At 32.5% G+C, this 20,331-nt stretch overlaps 1 protein-coding gene across 6 annotated transcripts in view; it reads right to left on the reverse strand.

Moving 5' to 3' along the window:
• Nucleotides 1-20,331, reverse strand: part of adgrb2 (adhesion G protein-coupled receptor B2) — a 634,025-nt gene that overhangs the window by 224,782 nt on the left and 388,912 nt on the right. For all 6 annotated transcript variants that reach the window (XM_056480419.1, XM_056480418.1, XM_056480420.1 and 3 more), the window contains exons 13-15: nucleotides 13,201-13,276; nucleotides 8,426-8,528; nucleotides 1,417-1,460 (exon numbers count right to left, since the gene is read on the reverse strand). In XM_056480419.1, the coding sequence (XP_056336394.1) occupies nucleotides 1,417-1,460; nucleotides 8,426-8,528; nucleotides 13,201-13,276 (223 nt within the window). The remainder of the gene's footprint in view (nucleotides 1-1,416; nucleotides 1,461-8,425; nucleotides 8,529-13,200; nucleotides 13,277-20,331) is intronic.

A 20,331-nucleotide genomic window follows, 5' to 3' on the forward strand; every position in this document is an offset into this window, starting at 1 on the left:
GAAAGCCATCAATATGGAGGTAAGTGGTCAGCTAGTAAGCGCGAAAAGGAACGGCGTCATACTGCCCCATAGCATTCGTTATGAAGACAAAATGCAGCCATACATACTTTTGAAAACATAATTCGTGATCTCCAGAAATGTATATAGGGCTACATATGGGGCCTTTAAAAATGGGTGTTTTGTACCGCGGCTCGCCTCATTTCGTAGTGCGGCGAGCCACAGCATTCCGTCCAAACTCTGTTTGGAATTGAAATAAATGTTTTGTGCTTTACAGAACATCCACCAGGTGGCGCATCAAAAAACAAACTCCACTGTACCGAATACATCATAACATTGTTCTAAAATATGCATATATATTTATATATATATATATATATTGTTTCTCAGCAAAAAGTACTGTACGTCTCTTTTGTTTCTCGCAGCCACTCCACACACATGCTGGACAGCAATCAAACGGACAGTGCTCCACTGTCATGAACAGAGGTGGTCACTGCCCGAATCACGCCAGTCAGTCACAATTTACATTAAATTCAATTAAAAAAAACCCAGATACAACGCTAACCACATTAAGCATTATGTCTTTTTTTATTTGATTTTATTTACATAATTTACTTCAGTATGTAAATAAAATTAGGCCTATAGCCTACTGCGGTACAGATATATTTTAAATACAATAGTAAGTGATTTCAACATAAAAGTAGAATTTAAAATAAATATTATGTTAATACCTCATATTATATGGGACAAATGATTCTGGGAAAATAATAGATTTTTTACTTAGAACAGACTGTAGGTTGAGTCCGTGCCGCAAAGATGAATTTCCTGACTCGCCATATCCAAACGCGTCTTTAATCCTTTTTTACACATGATTAGGCTAAAAAAGCTTTTGTTTTCATTTTTTTCGTTAAGTTTTATTTCAAAGCTTTCAATATATATATATATATATATATATATATATATATATATATATATATATATATATATATAGATAGATAGATAGATAGATAGATAGATAGATAGATAGATAGATAGATAGATAGATAGATAGATAGATAGATAGATAGATAGACAGACAGACAGACAGACAGACAGACAGACAGACAGACAGACAGACAGACAGACAGACAGACAGACAGACAGACAGACAGACAGACAGACAGACAGACAGACAGACAGACAGACAGACAGACAGACAGATAGATAGATAGATAGATAGATAGATAGATAGATAGATAGATAGATAGATAGATCGATAGATCGATAGATCGATAGATCGATAGATAGATAGATAGACAGATAGATAGATAGATAGATATCACATTATTTTTGCTGAGGTTCGTTTTCAGAATGAGCCTACAGGTATGTTGGTCAGTTACATTGATGGTGAGTTTTGGAGATTGTAAACGCATGACTTACGGGTTTCCGTAGTCCCAGACGACACACTGAGGATCCGTTGTGCCCTTTGAGGAGAAAGAAAAACAGAAAAACTTAGGATTTAGGGTTAGGATTTTTAAATGCAAGAAAATGCAAGTGTTGCAAGTCAATAATTAAGTAAGAAATTAATGTATACAGTTGAATCTGTAAAAGGAAGTACACCTGTACACATCTAACAGATATATTTATCAAACTAGGTGGCTTTGAAACATTATTACAGTCTGATTCCTAACATACAGTATGTATACAAGCATAAAATATGACAGTAAATAAACCATCTAATAAAAAAAAAGTGTGCGGCAGCACGCTGGATCAGTGGTTATCACCGATGCCTCACAAGAAGGTCACTGCTTCGAGTTCTGGCTGGACAATTTGGCTTTTCTGTGTGGAGTTTGCATGGTTTCCCCGTGTTCATGTGTGTTTCCTCCGAGTGCTCCAGTTTCCCCCAAAGTCCGCTATAGGTGAATTGAATGGACTAAAGTGGCCATAATGTATAAGTGTGTGTGAATGCGAGAGTGTATGGGTGTTTCCCAGTACTGGGTTGCAGCTGGAACATATGGGACATCCACTGAACATATGTGAAAAAATATGCTGGCAAACTTGTAAAACATAAAACTGTTCCAGTGTAAAACATATGCTGAAATAGTTGGTGGTTCGTTCCACTGTGGCGAACCCTGATAAATAAGACACTAATCTGAAGGAAAATGAATGAATGAATGAATGAATGAATGAAAAAAGTGCAGTTTCCACTGTTTTCAACATTTATAATAATATGATATAAATGAACTGTACAATGTAAATGGAAAAGATATAAAAAAGAAAAGCTCTCATTTCTGATTCATTGATTCGTGATGAATCTGGGATGAAGCCCTCATTTTGTGCCCAGTGTGAGTCTCTAATCAGGGTTCATTGGTGCATGGCTGAATGCGCAGCTCATTATTGATTCATCAGTGAATCAACTGATATAATTGACTAATCTGCCTCTGCTCAAGTTATGCCTATTATCTCTTTTCAGGAGGTGAAATCTCAGTTGGGATCGTTTGATCTGAACAATGATCACCTCTGACCTTCAGGAGTATATCAGACTCCTAATACAGCTGCCAGAATCAGAGGGTAATTACAACTCATTATATGGTCTCAGTCAGGTTGTATACTTCAATTGAGGGCAGGTTCAGGGACATATAAAGTTTCAAAAAGCAGTGCTTTTAACATCAAATGTTTTTGAAATGTTATTTAATTTATTCATATTTTGTGTACCTAATTATTGTTATGTCAAATGTTATAGGTTATGCTATATGTTATATGCTGTTATATGTCGTTACTGTGTTGCTATTTGTTATATGCTGTGATATGTCGTTCCGTAATGCTGTATTACATTGCGTTATGCTGTATTACCTTACATTATGCTGTATTTCATTGTTTTGCATTGTGTTATATTACGCTGTTGTCACGTTGCATTATGCTATGTTGTTACATTGTCTTATGCTTTTATGCCGTTACATTGCATTATGTTGTCATGTTATGTTGTTACATTGTGTTACGTTGCGTTATGTTACGCTGTTATGTTGTTACACTGTGTTATGTTGTATTATGTTATACTGTTTTTGTTGTTACATTGTGTTATGATGTTATGCTGCTTTCTGTTATGCTGTAGTAATGCTGTTATGTTATACCATTACGTTGCATTTTGTTATGTTGTTACGTTGTGTTACTTTACGTTGTTACATGATGTTTTGTTACGTGATGTGTTACGTTGAGTTGTTCCGTTACACTGTGTTATGTTACGTTGTGTTACGTTACACTGTGTTATGTTACGTTGTTTTACGTTATGTGGTGTTATGTTACGCTGTTACGTTGCGCTGTGTTACGTTGCGCTGTGTTACGTTGCGCTGTGTTACGTTGCGCTGTGTTACGTTGCGCTGTGTTACGTTGCGCTGTGTTACGTTGCGCTGTGTTACGTTGCGCTGTGTTACGTGATGTGTTACATTACGTTGTTCCGTTACACTGTGTTATGTTACGTTGTGTTACGTTACGCTGTGTTATGTTGTTTTATGTTATGTGGTGTTATGTTACGCTGTTACGTTACGCTGTTACGTTGCGCTGTGTTACGTTGCGCTGTGTTACATTATGTTGTGTTTTGTTACGTTACGTTGTGTTATGTTACGTTGTGTTATGTTACGTTGTGTTATGTTACGTTGCGCTGTGTTACGTTGCACTGTGTTACATTACATTGTATTATATTACGTTGTATTACGATACGTTGTGTTATGCTATGTTGTGTTACGCTATGTTGTGTTACGTGATGCTGTGTTACGTGATGTTGTGTTATGTTATGTTATGTTGTGTTACATTACATTGTGTTACGTTACGCTGTGTTACATTACGCTGTGTTACATTACGCTGTGTTATGTTAGGTTGTGTTACGTTACGTGTTAAATTGTTGTGATACATTGTTGTGTTACGTTATGCTGTGTTGCGTTATTTTGTGTAACATTGCGTTGTGTTATGTTAAGTTGTCACACGACATTGTGTTACATTAGGTTGTGCTACATTTTGTTGTGTTACATAACGCTGGGTTATGTTACGTTGTGTTAAATTACATTGTTACATTCTGCTGTGTTATGTTAGGTTGTTACATTATATTGTGTTAGGTAACGATGTTACATTATGTTGTGTTATGTTACGCTGTGTTATGTTACGTTGTGTTACGTCATATTGTGTTACGTCATATTGTGTTATGCCATGTTGTTTTACATTGTTGTGTTACGTTAAGCTGTGTAACATTACATTGTGTTATGTTAAGCTGTGTCACAATTTGTTTTGTTACATTATGTTGTGAAACATTACGTTATGTTACGATATGTTGGATTACGGTATGTTTTGTTACGTTATGTTGTGTTACGTTACGCTGTGTTATGTTACGTTGTCTTACATTACATTATGTTACATTATGTTATGTTACATTCTGTTGTGTTAAGTTAGGTTGTGTTATGTTACATTTTGTTACGTAGCGATGTTACATTACATTGTGTTATGTTACCCTGTATGTTGTGTTACGTTATGCTGTGTTACATTACGTAGTGTTATGTAAAGTTGTGTCGCTACGTTGTGATACGTTTCATTGTGTTACATTTTATTGTGTTACATTAAGTTGTGTTACAATATGTTGTGTTACGATATGTTGTGTTATGTTGTATTATATTACGTTGTGTTATGTTACGCTGTGTTACATTGCGTTGTGTTACATTACGGTGTGTTACATTACGCTGTGTTACATTACGCTGTGTTACATTACGCTGTGTTACATTACATTATGTTACGATAGTTTGTGTTACGTTACATTATGTTGTGTTACGTTACACTGTGTTATGTTACATTGTGTTACGTTACTTTACATTGTGTTATGTTACATTGTGTTATAGTACATTGTTTTATGTTGTGTTACATTGTTATGCTGTTACATTCCAGTTTGTTGTTATATTGCATTGTTATGTTGTTACACTGCACTGTCATGTTGTATTACATTGCATTATGTCACATTACGTTATGTTGTGGACACAAAACATGTCAGAGTACACGTTGCTGTTATTTCTTACCATCTTCAACAACATTAGTGTTGTAATTGATGAGACAAAACTAAACTTACTTCCGTAAACAATAGCATAAGCAAACAATGCATACTAAAGCAGGAAGTTCTGTACTGTAATCTTGACAGTCACAGTCCCTTCCACACAGAGAGCATTTCAGGACAGAAAAGCTATCAAATCAGTCCAGACACCATTGCGCAGCTGCTCAATCATTGTAATATGTCTGCTAAGGCCAGTTATAAGTGTCCAGTATGGACTTGTGCCACTCCACTGGCTCGATTGTACTTCCGACCAGATGGCTTTGGTCCTCTCGTTCATAATGAAAACAAATGAACAGAGCGTTTTTGTCATCGCAGGTGGTAAACAAACCCAACGACACATGCGATTGAATACATCATCTCAATTTGACACTCAGATGACTGACAGCCAGACACTTTTGGACACTGGCGATCGATAAAGGCAACCGATGCCAGGAAGTCTGTGTTAAGCCTGATGAATGAGGTGGAGCACTGGCCAATAGCACAGCTGGAGTGAACCGCCTCCATTTCCCAGCAGCCTCTCGGGGTCAGGCCGGCACAGAGCAGCTGTCCACACAGAGAGGACAAGTCCCAACACGCGGGCTCAGATTCCCCCCTCTGTGTCCCAAACATCTGTGGCCGGAGCACCGCTGCACAATCTGGACGGCGACCCCTGCCAAGGTCTTCCGTGCACAGATGCGGCTCACACAGGACCACGGCTGAGCAGGGCACAACCTCGGGATGGCGAGGGATTTGTGCATAGAAGACATTCATGAATCACTCCTGCATTCACAAAACCCACACCAATGTGAGGAACAAGGCAGATAAAAGTTGCCATCCCTTTGTTAAGTCTGGCGTCACGTGTCACAGTTACCGTACTGTGTCCAAACACTCTATATCAGATGCCAAAAGCAAATAACAAATAGTATTAATATACACATACAGTGCATCTGGAAAGTATTCATAGCACGTTTTCCACATGTTTTTATGTTACAGCCTCATTCCAAAATGGATTAAATTCATCTATTTCCATAAAAAAATTCTACACACAATACCTCATAATGACAATGTGAAAAAAATACTTTATTAATTGTTGCAAATTTATTAAAAAAATATACATAAAATCTGAAAAATCACATGTACATAAGTATTCACAGCCTTTGCAGTGAAGCACTAAATTGAGCTCAGGTACATTCAGTTTCCACTGATCATTCTTGAAATGTTTGAGCAGCTTCGTTGGAGTTACCTGTGGTAAATTCAGTTGATTGGACATGATTTGAAAAGGCATACACCTGTCTATGTAAGGTCCCAGGGTTGACAGTGCATGTCAAAGCACAAGCCAAGCATGAAGACAAAGGAATTGTCTGTAGACCTCAGAGACAGGATTGTCTTGAGGCACAAGGCTGGGGAAGGTTACAGAAAAATGTCTGCTGCTCTAAAAGTTCCAATGAGCACAATGGCCTCCATCATCCGTAAGTGGAAGATGTTTGGAACCACCAGGACTCTTCCTAGAGCTGGCCGGCCATCTAATCTGAGTGATGAGGCGAGAAAGGCTTTAGTCAGGGAGGTGATCAATATGGTCACTCCTATGGTCACTCTGTCTGAGCGCCAGCGTTCTTGTGTGGAGAGAGGAGAACCTTACAGAAGAATAACCATCTGTGCAGCAATCCACCAATCAGTATGGTAGAGTGGCCAGACGGAAGCCACTCCTTAATAAGGGGCACATAGCAGCCCTTTGATGGTGGCAGCATCATGCTGTGGGGATGTTTTTCAGCAGCAGAAACATAAAGACTAGTCAGGATAGAGGGAAAGATGAACGCAGCAATGTACAGAGACATCCTGAATGAAAACCTGCTTCAGAGTGCTCTTGAACTCAGACTGGGACGACGGTTCATCTATCAGCAGGACAATGACCCAAAGCACACCGCCAAAATATCACTGGAGTGGCTTCACAACAACTCAGTGAATGTCCTTGAGTGGCCCAGCCAGAGCCCAGCTCTAAATCCTATTGAACATCTCTGGAGGGATCTGAAAATGGCTGTACACCGTCGCTTCTCATCCAAGCTTGAGAGGTACTGCAAGGAGGAACTTCTAATTGCTTAAATATTTATTTATCTGCTACCCTGAATACATGTATCCAAAACTGTTGAGTTGTAATGAATAAGAGCTGTATAGCTGTAATTGTATGAAATGAAATGTAATCCCATTGTTTTTATTAATCAGTACTTTTATTACAGTAACTAGTTACTAATTGCTAACTAATGCAACTAATTGCACTCAATGCTGACAGTAATTTGTATCTTATAAATCATACAATGTCAGTATATGGGTGTCAGGAGGTTTTATGTTGCTGTTGATGTTTTAATGTTCACTTTAATATGTTATATGACAAACAGTGGTCATAAACAGCTCATTTGCTCAATCCAAGGCTTGAATCCGGAAACAGCGCATGGCGACTCACTCAAGCACAATCCAATATGAAGCGTTCACATTTTGCATAAATCCTTGCGGGTATATTCTTATTACTTTTTTTCCCTCCACATAAAATATTGAGAGGTTTTATGTGCGGTACTTTATGTTCTGTGTATTTAGGGTTTTTTAAAGATGTGCTTTTCATAACAGGGGATTATTAATAGATGGTCATTTCAACAGGACTGTATTTCAACGCCTGATTATGGTGTTTAAATAGACTCGCTGTGTTAGAAATCCGTGCTCACTATATTTCTAAAACAGTTTGTCAGCATGAGCTAGTGCGCATTGGTTATGGGTCATAACTAGTACTATTGTTCACGCATAAAGGGAAATGCGAGAACATATAAGACAGAAATAACAGTTCTATGATTGTATGTTGGTTAAAGCATGGGAACTGCATCATGCATTTGCTGGTGTTGTGATATGGGAAATCTAACAATATGAACCTGAAAATAGTCTGCTGATTACTTACAAACAACCTGTCCAAAGTTTGAAAACATTAAGATTTGACTGTTTTTATTGGGAATATTGAGAAATATTATTGCAGTTTAAAATAACTGCCTCCTAACTGTCTTAAAATAACTTGTATGTTAAAAAAATATGTTATTTATTCCTGTGATAACTGAACTTAAATACATATAAAAGCATTATTAACACTGATAATACTCAGAAATGCTTCTTGAGCAGAAAATCAGCCTTTAAAAAGATTATGTGAGACTGAAGGTTAGAAACAATATGAATATTGCACAATAATATTTGTAGATTAATTATAAGCTGCCTTGGTGATCATGATAAATGTAATGAAATAACTAAATACATGGCTGCCAACCCTCAACTGTTGAATGGTAGAGTGATATGTTTACATGTATGCATATTTCGTCTGTTATAATGTTTTCACAAGTATAAAGTACTTACATTTAGCAAAGGGGCGAGTTCCACTGACACCAGGGGCTCGGTGGGCTTGGGTAAAGGGCGTACGGTTACTGTCAAAATCTTTGAGCTGATCACGAACGGATCTCTGGGAGAAGAAACACAGACAGTGTTAGATTCATAACTGACTATGAGTAGAAAATCACTTTTATAAATCCAGTTTAATGAAAAAAACATCAAAAAAGCACATTTGACTTAAATTGACGCAATCTTGTACATAAATGTTGCTAATGTATTATTCAAAGTGAAAACCAAGTCAAAGTCAGCTTTATTGTCAATTCAACCACATGTACAGGACATACAGAGAATCAAACGTTTATTACTCTCAGACCCTTGGAGCATATTAGTAATAATAATATTAATACAAATGTAGAATTTCAAAAAGACATGACAATAAATACAATTGCACATATAATATAACGCAAATATAAGTAAAAATAAATATTGTAAACAATACAGTTACACTTAAGGGCAAATGGCAAGGAGTGCAAACCAAAGTTGTGCAGATGCAAAACTTAAAGACCAGTTTGTGTTGTTTACTGTGGTATTAGACTTTAGCCACTTTTACTGTATGTTTAGAATCATCTGAAAAAAGCACAAAAGTCAGGGCACATCAAAACTTCTCCAGTTCCCCAAAACACCCTTAGATCAAAAAGGATTAAATATACTGTAAAATGATATCACTAATTTCAAAAGTTGACTGTTTATTTCAGCATTGAAATTAAATTTAGCTGCTTTATTTTGAAGGTTTAGTGAATGCGGGTCATTTTTGAGCCATAGGAAAAACAGTGTATACAGAATTTTAAGATCACACAAGGGTTACAAAAAGGTTAAAATAAAATAAAATAAAATAGACAATAAATAAATAAATAAATTATAAATAAAATAAAATAAAATAAAATAAAATCAGATAAAAAAATGATAAAAAATGAAATAAAATAAAATAAAATAAAATAAAATCAGATAAAAAATAATTAAATAAAATAAAAAACAACAAATAAATAATATAATTAAATTAAAATTAAATTAAATTAAATTAAATTAAATTAAATTAAATTAAATTAAATTAAATTAAATTAAATTAAATTAAATTAAATTAATAAAAATTATATTTAAATAAAAAAAATATCTAAATTAAATGAAAATGAAATAAAATAAAATACAATAAAATAAAAATAATAATAAAAACAAATAAAATAAAATTAATTTAAAACTAAACTAAAGATATAACATAAGTATTAAAGGTATAAAAAGGCTAACATTTGTGCAGAAATTTTGTTACACGATTAGATATTGTCTAAACAGAAATTAATACTACTGTACCATAATTGAAAAAACTATAAATAAATAAATATAGATACTCCAAATATAAAACATTATTACAAGCTAAGATAAAGACAAACTTTTGATCACTGGCTAGATACGTACTAAAAAAAGAAAAAAAAATACTGTCCTTTGTAACCAAATATTACACCATTAAATAAAAAATAAAATTTTAATTAATTTAGCTGAATTGTGACAACACACAATGTTGGCTAGTATTCAATGACAGAGCATGATACACTGGCTGACTGCCACCTTGTGTGTGTGTGTGTATGTGTGTTTGTTTTAAATCCACGGCAGAGCTTCTTTGCCCCATTGTGTACTAAACAAATCCATCTATTTTTAGTTTGTGCTGTGTGTGTGTGTATGTTTGTGCATATGTGCATGTGTATGTGTTATGCAGAGATAAAACTTGTATCCGCGGGAGCTGCTGGGTCACAGGGACTTACATTCTGTCACAAACAAATCGGGCAGGTTAGCTTCCCCCGGGGCAGCGGGAGCAAGTATGTGTGAAAATTAATGAGACACAAAGCAAAAAGCGGACCAAAAACAAACAAATAGCCTTGATCCCATACATATTCAACGAGCCCCGTCACAATCAGGCACGCTGAGGAGCAATGACCTGGATAGCAGGGGCTTCACAATAGAGAGAGAGACAGAAACAAACACTGTCGGCACGTCTTATGTTTATCGTCAGGGTTGAGTTGAGGGCTCGGACAAGCTCAGTGAGTCTGGACAGTGAACTACAGACCCCAGCAGGGTTTGAGCAAGAGACCAGACGCCTTTACATGCCCCCCTGGTGCCGGCCGAACCAATCTGCCTAATTACATTTATCTGCTCTCGCTCAGAAAAAGAGAAAAGCCCTCGGTGGAGGCTGCACTGAGGGGAAAAGGCAACACAGTTGACTGGAATATCTCAAAATGAGCCCTTACTCTTGCCATTATTCTGTGTGGTGTGATAATTCTTTTGTCTAAAGTTCTGCTTATGTCCACACTAAAAAAGCAAATGATGAGTGACATATTTGCAGTGATTTTCATAATACGATCAACATTAGTCATATAGATTTAAACAGTCCATTCAGCTGATCTCCAGGTTTGATGGGAGAACTTTTAGCTTAGCTTAGCATAAATTCTTGAATCAGATTAGAGCATTAGCATCTCGCTAAAAAAAAATAAATAAATAAATAAATAAAAGAAAGCAGCAGAAATCGAGACTCATCAGACCAGGCAACGTTTTTCCAATCTTTTATTGTCCAATTTTGCTGAGCCTGTGCCAGTTGTAGCTTCAAGTTTCCTGTACTTAGCTTACAGGAGTGGAACCCGGTGTGGTCTTCTGCTGCTGTAGCCCATCTGCCTCAAGGTTAGACGTGTTGTGTGTTCAGAGATGCTGTTCTGCATAGCTTGGTTGTAATGAGTAGTTTTTGAGTTGCTGTTGCCTTTCTATCAGCTGGAACCAGTCTGGCCATTCTCCTCTGACCTCAACAAGGTATTTGCGTTCACAGAACTGCCGCTCACTGGATATTTTCTCTTTTATGGACCATTCTCTGTAAACCCTAGAGATAATTGCGCGTGAAAATCCCAGCAGTTACTGAAATACTCAGAAAAGCCCGTCTGGCACCAACAACCATGCCACTTTCAAAGTCACTTAAATTCCCTTTCTTTCCCATTCTGATGCTCGGTTTGAACTGCAGCAGATCGTATTAACCATGTCTACATGCATTGAGTTGCAGCCATGTGATTAGCTGATAAGAAATTTGTGTTAACTAGTAGTTGGACATGTGTACCCAATAAAGTGGCTGGCAAGTGTATATATATATATATATATATATACATATACACATATATACATAAACATATATATATATATATATATATATATATATATATATATATATATATATATATATATATATATATATATATATATATATATATATATACATTTTCATTTATTTATTTTTCATAACTAAAGCTAGGAGTTAGAGGTCTGCATTCCTCAACCAGATTTCTTGCAGCACAGGAATAAATTTCCGAATAAAGCGCGGGAGTGGTCGGTAACTTGAACAGTGTAATTTGAACGGGAGTGAGTGATCTAACAATATCGATCCTGAGCGAGCGAGTATGTGCGTATCCGCGTGGATGCTGTTTATGTGTGTGTGTGTGTGTGTGTATAAGTGTGAATGAGAGGGAGCGTGATGCTGTGTGTTGCTTGCTTGGTGCTGTGTGTCTATGTGTATGTGTGTTTACACAGACAGCTTGTTATGGGCTGTCTGTCTGGACTCTGTATCATCTTAGTACACAATGTCTTAGTACACAATGTAACTATAGTTTTAAACAGAAAAGTTATTAAAATTATTTTGTAATTTTTTAGGGCAAGATTCTAATAGTAAATGCTATACCAAAATTAAAAAGTTGATAATTTCACGATATGGCTAGGATCTATACTCTTATTCTCTTAAAGTAGTTACCTAGCTAGGGACTATTTTAGTAATACACAGTGTAACTACAGAAATTAAATAGGATTATCGAGGTTCGAATAATAATTATCAAAATTATTTTTTTTAATATATATATTCAAGTGAGATGCTAATGGTCTAATCCGATTCAATGATTTATGCTAAGCTAAGCTAAAAGTGCTCCTGCCAGACCCAGAAATTGTCTTAATAGATAAAAAAATGGTAAAACTCAACTGTTTAACTCTAAAAATGAGCCTATTTCTAAAAAAAAGTGTTTGTTAAAACATTACGTAAGAACTGAGGCCAAGAGAAATAATTTAACTGACACTTCAACAATCCCCATGCTTGTTATTTTTCGACCTTACACCTTTTCAGTCAGTCTAGAAGAACAAGACTCTCCGATGTCAGTCTCTGAGAGAATTGAGTGAGAACAGCTGAGTCACTTTGATAAGGCTGCGTAACGTGGCTAATTTGAAGCTTTAAGATCCACATCCCTAGACACAACATTATAATATCATGTAACGATGCTGCGGCTCATTGGATTAGCAGGTAAGGCAAGAATAGGAAGGATTCTAGGAACGGACAGTGCTTTATTTGGTCTAAAACTGGAGCAGAGGGCAGTGTGGCAGCATATCAAACCAACAACAGGGTGGCAAACTTCATCAGATTAACCACAGTTAATCCTGTATCGTAAGAACTATTGACCTCCTATCAGAATATAAAGGTCAACACCTTCAATAATCATTTTAGTCACATAATCTCATTTCTAGATGGATTAAAACAGGTTTAATAATGATGCCACTTTCATTCTGGGGATCCATTTCAAAACCTGAACATTTATTTTTTGATAATTGTCCATGCGCTCTGCCAGCTGGTGTCAATCATATGTAAAGTAATAGAACAAGTGCCATTGAAATAGCTTTTAAAACATATTAAAATACACTAGAGTGTGCCTAAAAGGAGACTTAGAGACTGGACTTACTTTGGCGGGGGCATTATGTGGCCGAGAGTACGGTACAGGATGGCTCCAATCACAAAATATGGCGTGTCGTCTGATTCTGTGGGAGAAAATAGGTCAAAGTGTCATAATATAATACCATGTTGCTTTCTTATAATGTGACATTTGTTGCAACTGAGGGTTAGTGCAAAAATAAAATAAAAATAAATAAAATAAAATAAAATAAAATAAAATAAAATAAAATAAAATAAAATAAAATAAAATAAAATAAAATAAAATAAAATTTAAAAATTTAAATAAATAAAATTAAATAAAATACATGAAAAATGACAGGAAATTTTTTTGTGAAATTATAAAATGTGGCATAAATTTGTGTTGGTTTAGAGAAGTAAAAAAATCATAAAATTAAAAAAAATAATAAAATAAAATAAAATAAAATAAAAAATAAAAAAATTAAATTAAATAAAATTAAATTAAATAAAATACATGAAAAATGACAGGAAATTTTTTTGTGAAATTATAAAATGTGGCATAAATTTGTGTTGGTTTAGAGAAGTAAAAAATCTTAACAAAAATTTAAAAAATAAATAAATAAATAAAATAAAATAAAATAAAATAAAATAAAATAAAATAAAATAAAATAAAATAAAATAAAATTTAAAAATTTAAAAATTTAAAAATTTAAAAATTTAAAAATTTAATTAAATAAAATTTAATAAAATACATGAAAAATGACAGGACATTTTTTTATGAAATTATAAAATGTGGCATAAATTTGTGTTGGTTTAGAGAAGTAAAAAATCATAAAATTAAAAAAAAAAAAATAAAATAAAATAAAATAAAACATTTAAAAATTTAATTAAATAAAATTAAATAAAATACATGAAAAATGACAGGAAATTTTTTTTGTGAAATTATAAAATGTGGCATAAATTTGTGTTGGTTTAGAGAAGTAAAAAATCATAACAAAAATTAAAAAAAATAAAAAATAAAATAAAATAAAATAAAATAAAATAAAATAAAATAAAATAAAATAAAATAAAATAAAATAAAATAAAATAAAATAAAATAAAATCTTTAACCATTTTTAACCATAAATGACATTCAATGACATCATGAAAGTAATTAAAACAAAATATTTATGATTAATATCAATGTTGGATTAATGTTAATACTTAAAATTTTTGTGGAAACCAAAATGTTTTTTGTTAGTTATAAAGTTAAAACAGTTTTAAAAAGTTAAAAATAAAGACTTTTATTATTTTTAATAGCAAAAATTATAAAATAAAATAAAATAATTAGCATTTTTCCAAGTAAAATTTTAAAATGTTGCATACATTTTATACTTAATACAACTTGTGTTGGTTTAGAAAAGCTTGTCCAATAAATGCTTACACACTGAATAATAACAATTATTATGGGTCAGCACCTTTTTACAGAATGACTTTAAATAATCAAACCTTTATCATTTATGCTTTATTAAAATTTTAGCTGGTTTCTGTTAACTACTTTTTGCACCCTACATACCAGGTCTATACAAGGAATCTCAACCGGTAGGCCATGGTCCACTAGTGGACCTCTGCGATACTGCAGGTGGGCCGAAAGATTAACTTTCAATTTTATACTATAATTATTGGATTTCATTATTAATATGCTATATTAAAATGATCGAAGTAATGGACTTTCTCCTGTTCTGTGATTCATTACTGAAAACTCGGCGGAAAAACAGCCTCTTCGCGTCTGCAACTAGTGCACGTAAGTCTCTTCATTCACAAACTATGCGTGAAAGTGAAAGTGAAAGTCTCTCTTTGTGTATTTTTGTGTGAACTATTTAATATATCCTCACAGTTGTACAAATAAGTGACAACTATGTGAGTGTTTTATAACAGACGCACGTCCATACAGGAAGATCTATCGAGGCTCAATGGTGTTTCTGCTAGAATGTAAAATAAACTTGCATATGAGCTTCAGGCGCATTCTGACGGAGCTGTTCACCGTTCCTGTCAACGATCTCCTAATGATATCCAGCTGCAAACTCAACCGCCATCAATAAAATACAATAATAAGTAATAATAATAAAATACAAATAATAATAAAATATTTAATATACATAAAAAAATAAACAAAAATAAATATAAAAACACAATAATTACTAATAATAGTAAAATATAAATAATAACAAAATATATATATTTTTCAATATATATAAAAATAAAAATAAAAACAAAAAGAAATAGAATAAAATAAAATAAAATAAAGGAAACTGATCTCAAGATAAAATAAAATAAAAAATCAAAAAATTAAAATTATAATAATAAAATTATAAAAATATAATAAATACAATAAAATACAATAAGTACTACTACTACTAATAATAAAATAAAAGTAATAATAAAATAAAAACAAATATTTAAAAAATAAATAAAATAAAATCTAAATATTATCTATAATAAAATAATAATAAAAAAAAATTACAAAACGAATCATATAATACAATAAAATACAATAAATAATAATAATAATAATAAAAATAAAATATAATAATAAAATAAAAATATATATAACAAATTTAATTAAATTATTTACTATGCTTAAAATTTTAAAGAAAGTTACATTTGGAATTATGTTGGATTGTTGCATGAACAAAGAACATTGCCAACATTGACATCCTGAGCCACTGAGGGCATTGTGATTGAATTTTCTTTCTTTTTTTTTATTGTAGTTGATCAGATTGCGCATTTCTACAGATTTAGGGTGTTTTACTGTATTTGTCAGTTGTCTGTATATATATTGTCAGTCCAGTTTAAAGCAGAAGCTGGTTTTTTGCAATCTTCCTGTTGACCCGTGGTTCTCTGTGAATTATATAGTTATAGTTTTATATATAAGACAGATGGGTCTTCAAAAATTGATCGGAGAAAGAAGTGGGCCCTGAAGTGAAAAAGGTTGAGAACCCCTGGATTACAGCACATTGCAATTGTTAATCTGAAGTATAATAACAACAAAAAAAGAATGAAGGAAATAAAAACTACACAAAAACATTGACGAAAAAACTAACCACATCAGAACCAACTCATAATCAAAATATGCATCTGCAGCTAACACAATCACAAAACCGCAAAACACAATATCAGACAGCCTGACATTTAAACAACATCGAAAGGTTTTCTTGGAGATATGACCAGCGATTCTGTCCACTTCTCCACCATAGCCCTCTTCACATCATCTGTTTTGTTCTGTCCTCTGCCTCCACACGCAGCTCATCATCTGTTCTTTTCTCAGACACTATTTATCATCAGTCTTTTACTTCTCCATCTCTCCTCACTCTCATTCAATAATTCTTATCTTCACAATGCTGTAGGCCTCCAGAGAGACTCGTCCCTGAGTAAATGCCTTCATATTTCACTTATGGAGGACATATGTTGGACAGAGAGTAAAAGTGATACAGTAAAAACTGATGTAACGGGCTCTAAATGGGACATATCAAGAAAATCTGACTTTTAACATGTTTAAGTGCTATAATGACGGTCCAGTAAACAAGTCAGTCACTTTGGTGTGGTAAGCCTTTCTCTCCAATCATGCGGGGAAAAAAAATTGCTGTTCAGATTTTAGTGAAATTGAAAGGGGATTTTCTTTTATGTTCCAGACCTTAATGTCCAGTATGCTGATGTACTTCAGACTGAAACAAAATATTGAGTAGGGGGCAGGGATTTGTGTTAGTGCATCATTCTCTCATTGCAAACTAACAGTAGAGAGGCGTGGTTAAGAATATTGTGGCTCAAGCCAACAAAGATATGTCATCAGAAAAGGACATCCACTCCAAAAGTGGAATCAAATGGTCAGATTTTGGTTAGATTTTTAATAAAAAAGATAAATTCAGTAGATTAAAATAACATAAAATACTAATTAATAATAAAATAAAATAAATTACAATAAAAAATAAGAAGTAATAAAAATAATAATTATAAATATGAATTTAAAAATTATAATAAAATTAAATAAAGGCAACTGATGCCAAAATAAAATAAAATAAAATAAAATATAAAAAATAATATAATAATAATAAAATTATAAAAATTATAATGAAATAAAATAAGTAAAAATAATAAAATACAAATAACAATAAAATATTTTAATATATATAAAAAAACTAAATAAAAATAAAAATAAAAAATACAATAATTACTAATAATATTAAAATATAAATACTAATAAAATATATATATTTTTAATATATATATATATATATATATATATATATATATATATATATATATATATAAATTTTTTTTAATAAAAACAAAAAGAAATAGAATAAAATAAAGGAAACTGATGTCAAAATAAAATAAAGTAAAATAAAATTCTAAAAATAAAATTATAATAATAAAATTATAAAAATATATAATAAAATACAATAAAATACAAGTACTTATAATAATAATAAAATAAAAGTAATAATAAATAAAAAACAAAATATAAAAAAAATAAAATAAAACTAAATAAAAACGAATTATTATTATTATTATTATTATTATTATTATTATTATTATAAATATAATAATACATTATGTTTAAAATTTAAAATAAAGTTAAAATTGGAATTATGTTGGATTGTTGGATGAACAAATAACATTGCAGTTTTCAAAAATCACAGACATCCTGAGACACTGAGGGAGGGCATTGTGATTGAATTTCATTTTTTTTTTATTTAATTGATTTGTATTTTACCCATGCACAAAATAATGTTGTTAAAATTCTGAACTACATCACCAACATGGGTCATATTCTTAAAGCACATTTATTGTTAACTGTATAGTCTGGTGACATGCTTTTTGTATTTTCTATAACGTAATGTTTTTTTACAAAGGCCAGCATATCAGAACAGAGTTACAGCATGATATAGAGATACGCTTAATCAACTACACAACACAAACAACAATGACAAAAACTAGAAGTTGCAAGCTCTTTTCTCTTCGTCTGTCCAAATTTAGTTTAAACATATAAAGCTAGATTTTTTTTTTCTAGTTAGAATAGTTGTAAAGGCTGCACCCCCTTCTGGAAAGCAACAGCTCATTTGCATTTAAAGATACACCCAAAAAAAACGGTGTGTTTTCTTTCCAACACCCCATTCATTCCTTCATTTTCTTAGTCCCTTTATTAATCTGGGATCGCCACAGTGGAATGAACCACCAACTAATCCAGCATGTGTTTTACGCAGTGGATTCCCCTTTCAGCCGCAACCCATCACTGGGAAACATCCATACACATTCATTCACATGTACACCTACGCGAACACGGGGAGAGCATGCAAACTCCACACAGGAATGCCAACTGATCCAGTCGAGGCTCGAATCAGCAACCCTCTTACCATGAGGCAAACGTGCTACTCATTGCACCACTGCGTCGCCCTCTAACACCCCAATTTGAGGACATTTGACAAGCAGTAATACATAATATGTGGGGTATTTCAAGCTGAAACTTCATAGACACATTCTGGGAACACAAGAGATTCATTTTACATCTTATGAAAACGGGCATAATATGTCCCCTTTAAGTCATTTCAAAGCTCTATTGTCCTCATGTGACATGGGGAGTCTTCACGGCAATTCAAAGTTCATGCAGAGATGGAAAATGAACATTTAGACCTGTTCTAAGGCTCTTTTGAGGCTGAATTTGCTGCAATTTTTATGAAGAGAGGCTCAGCCAAGCGTGACCGAATCACTGTTGCAATTTCCACTGACATTATGAAATTTAAGGTTTAATAATTTAACTTCAATAGAGCTGGTTAAAACCACTGAACACAATATGCATACTCTCTGATGCAAAACAATCTGCCTGTAACTGAGTATAATTTGTACCTCTCTACAGTTCTTTATTGTATTAAATCTTATAATATCCTTTAACCGATTTTTAACCGATTTATGTCTTTAACCGATTTTTTTTTTTACCAAATGTAACATTTTTTGGGAAAACATTTATCTATTTCTCTCTGCATGGTACAGCATTTCTGATAAAAAATTATAAAAATTAATAAATAAAAATAAAAATAAATTAATTAATAACAATTGTACATTAATTATTTAAAATAAATTAATTAACAAAATAAAAAATCCCAAATAAAATCAAATAAAAAATCTAATAAAATATGAATGAATGAATGAATTAAATAAATAAAAATAATTAATAAAAAATTATTGATAAATTAATTTAGTTAGTTAAAAAATAAACAAATTAATTAATAAAATTAAAATAAAATAAAATAAAATAAAATATGAATGAATAAGACAACAAAAGAACCAATGAACCAACCAAGGAACGATTCAACCAATGAACCAACCAACCAACAAATGAACCAACTAACCAACCAACCAATTGACCAACCAACCAATGGATCAACGAACGAACAAACGAATGAACAAACGAACGAACAAACAAACGAACAAACCAACGAATAAATCAATGAACGAACCAACCAACCAACCATCGGACAAAGCAATGAATAAACCAACAAACAAACAAAGCAATGAATGAACCAACGAACAAACCAACCAACAAATTAACTAACCAACAAATGAAAGAACAAATGAACCAACCAACCAACAAAAGAACGAACCAATGAATGAACCGCCAAACGATTCGACAAACGAACCGATGAACGAACCAACGAACAAACTAACTTACCATGAACCAACCAACAATCAAACCAACGAATTAACCAACCAACTAACCAACCAACAAACGAACCAATGATAAATTTTCCATTGTTTTCACTTACATTTTTAATATAAATAAAATTATGTTTATAATTTTACCACACCTTGAATGCACGAAAGTGTACATATTAGATTACTAAACAAAAAACAACAAATAAAAACCTAATCCTAAATTGTTTTGTTTTTTCCTTAATAAAATTCTACAGACGTCACACAAAATTACAGTCTTTTTCATTTTATTTAAGCATTCAATCGAGCATTTCTATTAACCTAATGGCATTAATTATGATTATATCATCCGAAAATCATTCTTTAAAATAATAAGATGAGTTTGTAAAGTAAAAGCAGTCCTATTAAAACACACCATGCACTCAATGAAAAATTCAAAACCCCCAACAAACAGACTATTTTATTCAGTTTGCAATCAAAAGATGAATTAAAGGAG

This window comes from Danio aesculapii, chromosome 19 (genome assembly GCF_903798145.1).
Source record: "Danio aesculapii chromosome 19, fDanAes4.1, whole genome shotgun sequence".
NCBI classification, from domain to species: domain Eukaryota; kingdom Metazoa; phylum Chordata; class Actinopteri; order Cypriniformes; family Danionidae; genus Danio; species Danio aesculapii.